Source organism: Triticum dicoccoides, chromosome 7B (genome assembly GCF_002162155.2).
Source record: "Triticum dicoccoides isolate Atlit2015 ecotype Zavitan chromosome 7B, WEW_v2.0, whole genome shotgun sequence".
Taxonomy (NCBI): domain Eukaryota; kingdom Viridiplantae; phylum Streptophyta; class Magnoliopsida; order Poales; family Poaceae; genus Triticum; species Triticum dicoccoides.
The window spans coordinates 152,965,081-152,970,665 of record NC_041393.1 but is presented as its reverse complement, the minus strand read 5'-3'; the positions used below and the strand labels follow the sequence as shown (position 1 = coordinate 152,970,665).

Genomic DNA, 5,585 nt, shown 5'->3' with positions numbered 1-5,585 from the left:
AGTACTCCGACAGGGCTTCGCCAAGCGCGTACGGAGGAGGAGAGGTGTTGGGGAGGGGAGGGGCTGCGCCTTGGCTTGTGTTTTTGCAGCCCTCCCCTCACCCCTCTATTTATAGGGGAAGGGGCAAGGGGGGTCGGCCCTCTAGGGGAAACCCTAGAGGGGGGTGGCGGCCAAAGGGAGAGGGAAAAGGGTGGCTTGCCCCCCAAGCTAGGGGGGCGCCCCCTTTAGGGTTTCCCCTCCCCTTGCCCTAGCCGCATGGGCCTAGGTGGGGAGGCGCGCCCAGCCCACTAGGGGCTGGCTCCCTCTCCCACACAGCCCATGTGGCCCCCCCGGGAGGGGTGGCCCCACCCGGTGGACCCCCGGAACCCTTCCGGTGGCCCCGGTACAATACCGGTATGCCACCGAAACTTTCCGGTGTCCGTTTAACCACTTTCCTTATATAAATCTTTACCTCCGGACCATTCCGGAACTCCTCGTGACGTCCGGGATCTCATCCGGGACTCCGAACAACATTCGGTAATCACATACTTGTCTTCCTGATAACCCTAGCGTCACCGAACCTTAAGTGTGTAGACCCTACGGGTTCGGGAGACATGCAGACATGACCGAGACGACCTCAGGTCAATAACCAACAGCGGGATCTGGATACCCATGTTGTCTCCCACATGCTCCTCGATGTTGTCATCGTATGAACCACGATGTCGAGGATTCGATCAAACCCCGTATGCAATTCCCTTTGTCAGACGGTATGTTACTTGCCCGAGACTCGATCGTCGGTATCCCAATACCTCGTTCAGTCTCATTACCGGCAAGTCACTTTACTCGTACCGTAATGCATGATCCCGTGACCAGACACTTGGCCACCTTGAGCTCATTATGATGATGCACTACCGAGTGGGCCCAGTGATACCTCTCCGTAACACGGAGTGACAAATCCGAGTCTCGATCCGTGTCAACCCAACAAACACTTTCGGAGATACCTGTAATGCACCTTTATAGTCACCCAGTTACGTTGTGACGTTTGGTACACCCAAAGCACTCCTACGGTATCCGGGAGTTACACGATCCCATGATCTAAGGAAGAGATACTTGACATTGGAAAAGCTCTAGCAAACGAATTAACCGACCTTTGTGCTATGCTTAGGATTGGATCTTGTCCATCACATCATTCTCCTAATGATGTGATCCCGTTATCAACGACATCCAATGTCCATAGCCAGGAAACCATGACTATCTGTTGATCACAACGAGCTAGTCAACTAGAGGCTCACTAGGGACATATTGTGGTCTATGTATTCACACGTGTATTACGATTTCCGGATAATACAGTTATAGCATGAATAAAAGACTATTATCATGAACAAAGAAATATAATAATAACACTTTTATTATTGCCTCTAGGGCATATTTCCAACAATATCGCCCACAACTCACTTGTGTTCTACTCGTGCATATAACATCAATGCATAAAACCTAGGCTCGGATGCCACTGTTGGCAACGTAGTAATTTCAAAAAAATTCCTACGCACACGCAAGATCATGGTGATGCATAGCAACGAGAGGGGAGAGTGTGTCCCCGTACCCTCGTAGACCGAAAGCGGAAGCATTAGCACAACGTGGTTGGTGTAGTCGTACGTCTTCACGGCCCGACCGATCAAGCACCGAAACTACGGCACCTACGAGTTCTTGCACACGTTCAGCTCGATGACATCCCTCGTACTCCGATCCAGCCGATTGTCGGGGGAGAGTTTCATCAGCACGACGGCGTGGTGACGATGATGATGTTCTACCGTCGCAGGGCTTCGCCTAAGCACCGTTACGATATTATCGAGGACTATGGTGGAGGGGGGCACCGCACACGGCTAAGAGATCAATGATCAATTGTTGTGTCTATGGGGTGCCCCCTCCCCCGTATATAAAGGAGTGGAGGAGGGGGCCGACCAACGGGGGTGGCGCGCCCTAGGGGGGGAGTCCAACTCCCACTACAAGAAATATGTCAACTTGTGACCTTGACTATTGGTCACTCAAAGGTCATGGTTTTTCATTTGCGACCTTTTTGTGACCAAAAAGAGAAGGTCAAAAGCTGGCGGTCGTAAACCGACTATAGCGACCTTTTTCTGAAATGGTCGAAGACGTTTATGACCAAAATATGTCCACGGTGGCGTTTTGGTCACTAGCAACCTCCCCAGGCCACGTAGGCATCCAGCGTGGCAAGCTGATGTGGCACAAGATTCAGCCCAGTCCAATTCAGTTTTCTACATGGGCCTAGCCCAACAATTCGGCCTTTTACTGTATATTTTTTCTGTTAATTTTCTCTAGCTACATGGGCCTGGCCCAACAATTTGGCCTTTTTATTTTCTAGGGCATGGCCTTTTATAGCCTATTGATTTTCTATTTTCAGCCATTTTATTTTGCAGCTAGTCCAAGTAGTCAGAATGGTCCCACTTGTCATGCTCACCTCAAAATTGGTCCCACAAATCAGAAATTTCGAAATTTGTCAAACAACCATTATAACTTGGACCCACTTGTCAGGTTTCCATTTCACGGGTATTCAAATCACATGCACAATCATTCTTTCGAACAGACCAAAGAGCAAATGAAATTGGTCCAAAAAAAAATACTACATTAATCTATTACAATCGTTATAGTATATTACAACTCAGATATGCCTACTACTGCCTACAATTACAACACATAATATGCTACTCTTTGTCGATATGCTTCACAGCTTCGAACATGGATTCGCACTTCACCTGTGCAAAAAATAAGAATGAACATATAAGAATAAGAATATGTACAGAACATCAAACAGTAGCCAATTTGGGACCCAATAACTTATAATCAAGAATTGACAGCAAATGCCATGTACATAAATAGTATGACTAACACTAACCAGTATGCGTTCATGGAGCGACTAAAATGTTGTCACTAGCTAAGATTTTTTTTGGTATATAATATAGTGACATGTGCAACTCTCTAAATTGATCATAGAAATGAAAAGAACTGTAAGAACGAGTTCATTCAGAATCCAGGCATGTCAAATTTTAAGCACCAGCAAAATAGATCTAACAAACCAGACCATGATCATCATGCATCATGATTTATGGTTCAAGCAAAATAGTAAAGAGATGGACATACACGCATCAAGCATACCAGCTACCACAATAAGAGGTCCAGATGCATGCATGAGCAGTTCTTAATATTTATATTCATCATCACATCAACCTATAACCACCTATGCTCATTGTTACAAATCTATGCATAGTTTAAAAAAATAAACCTATCTATTTGAAACCAGAACAGATTTGTCACTCAAATCTAAATTCATTGGTTTCTTCTCCAAACTATTGAATCGCAGGCCTCTAATTCGCTAGTTTCTTAGGCAATAAACATCATTGCAAATTTTGATGAAATGCATAAGCTCAGTCGATGACTACACAGCAGCAACTACTTCAGACATTGGCTGGAGAAATGCTCATCATTTTTTTCTTTGTAAAAGAAATTTTGAGTTAAGCAGTAGCACTGGTTACTGACTACACATGTACCGCCACAATTAGCAAACAAGATTATAAAAACCCCAGAGAAAGGAGGAGACTAAAAAAATTGCTCGAACAAGCTTGTTATTTAACGTGGCTGTGAAAATGTAAAGTTGGCAGCAGATAAACACTCAGACACTACACGTGCTTGTTTCTACAAAGGAGCAGCACAAATCACATTACATGCTTGTTTTCAATGGTTAGTACAGACAAGCCAGATGTAAATTTCCATGTGTTGTCCTACAAGCATGTAACTAATTTGTGCAGATGACACAGAGCAGCGAGCAGAGAATCAACTCTAACATTAAGCATTTTTCTGAAACTGCAGCAAGTATGTAGGGAACTCTCAATATCTAAATAACTGCAGCAAGTAGTATTAAGTATGAGCAGATTGTGAGCTGCATCTAATTGCTGACTGTCAGCAGCACAAACCTCTCATCTAACAAGCAGCAGGCAGAGTCAAAAAACACACAAGTCTGAATGGAAGAGGAGGAGCTCACTTGTGACTCCGCAATGGCCGCAAGGTCCCTCCTTCGGCATGGCGCCCTCCCTCTTCTCGTTATGCACCACGTCCTGCAGCCTACACAACACAACAATAGTCAGCCAGTCCATCCATTCCGCGGCGGCCAAATCCAGCCCAAACCCTGAGGCCGGGGAGGAGAAACGGGATGGGGGAGGGGAGGGGTACCTGATGATGTTCCGGTGCTGCATCTCCTTGAGGTCCGGCCTTGAGGCCCGCCCCTTTCCTTCAACTGCATCTGCCTGCACACAACCACGCATCAGCATCAGATCCCGGGAAGAAGAAGAAGAAGCAGAGGAGGAGGAAGAAGAAGAGGAGGAGAAGGCACTCACGCACGCATCCGACTTCGGCGGCGAGGAGTGGAAGGAGGCGTGCTTCATGGTGGAGAAGGAAGGACTCCTCATCCTCTGCCAGCGGCGTTCCTCTGCTGGTCTGGTCGCCAACGGTAGCGGCACTCTTGGAAGGCAGCGAGCGGAGAGGACAAGTGCCGGGGGAGGAAGAAGGTCGCCAGCGCTTGGAGGTGGAGGTGGAGGAGGCATCAGCGGCATGGGATTGGGAGGAGAATGGAGCCGCAGCGGCGTGGGATTCCATTGGCGATTGATAGATGGATTGGGTGGCGGCATGCAAGGCAGCGACCGGGGAGAAGACGAGCTGGGGGAGGAAGAAGGCGGGCGCCAGCGTCCTTGTCGCCGTCGTCTACGCCGAGGAGACGCAGGCAGAAGGAGCAGCACGACCGGCCTTGAGGTCCGGCGCGTCGACGGCCTGTCTGGCATCGGCTGCCCTCGCGGAGACGCCAGAGGAGGAGGCTGGTGAAGCAGCGACGGTCGGGATCGACTGCTAGGGTGGAGTACGACTGCTACAGGGGACGGAGTACGACGGTCGGGATCGGGGGAGACGAGGTGGAGGGCGCGCTGGCCGGATTGGAGCAACAGGGGACGAAGGTTGTGCGCGCGCGGGTAGCAGAGACCCTCGCGGGAGAGGGTGGAGCAGCGGCGGGGGGTGGGGGTCGAGCTCCGCCGGAGGGAGGTGGCCGACGCGCGCAGGATTGGATCTGGGAGGGAGAAGGCGGCGGCGGCGATTGGGAGAAGGGGCTAGGGTTTCGTGGGTGGACGAGGATGAGAGGGATACGGGGTGATTCGGGAGGGGGTGAGAGCGACGAGGGGAGTGTGGGCTGCCCTTGGATCCGGGCGCATCCGACGGTGGTTAAGGCATGATCCACGTGAGCTGATTTTAGACCAATCAGAACAGAGTATCCCCTTTGATGATGTTAAGACCATTTAAATTAGTCGTAATCGATTGAAAATAAGATTTTGAATCATGCCTGCTATTTGACGACCTAAGAAATTTATAAAAATATAGAAATAAAAAACCTTCGCATTGTGTCACCAAGTGTGACCTACTTTTCAGTAAAAATAACAAACTTTTAATATTGTTAATATCATTAAAAAAGTGTTCTAAGATATGAGTTTTTGTAAGAGAATCATTTTTCCAGTGTCCAAAGTGATATTTTTATAAAGAACCTAGCAAAT

General features: G+C 48.6%; 1 protein-coding gene across 1 annotated transcript; it reads right to left on the bottom strand.

Moving 5' to 3' along the window:
- Window positions 1-2,501: 2,501 nt before the first annotated feature.
- Window positions 2,502-5,182, bottom strand: LOC119340009 (vegetative cell wall protein gp1-like). Its single transcript, XM_037611926.1, has 4 exons — window positions 4,389-5,182; window positions 4,225-4,298; window positions 4,037-4,116; window positions 2,502-2,753 (listed from the first exon to the last, which is right to left on the bottom strand). Exons 1-4 carry the CDS (start codon window positions 4,827-4,829, stop codon window positions 2,686-2,688), a joined length of 663 nt encoding a protein of 220 aa, XP_037467823.1. The 5' UTR covers window positions 4,830-5,182; the 3' UTR covers window positions 2,502-2,685.
- Window positions 5,183-5,585: the final 403 nt, after the last annotated feature.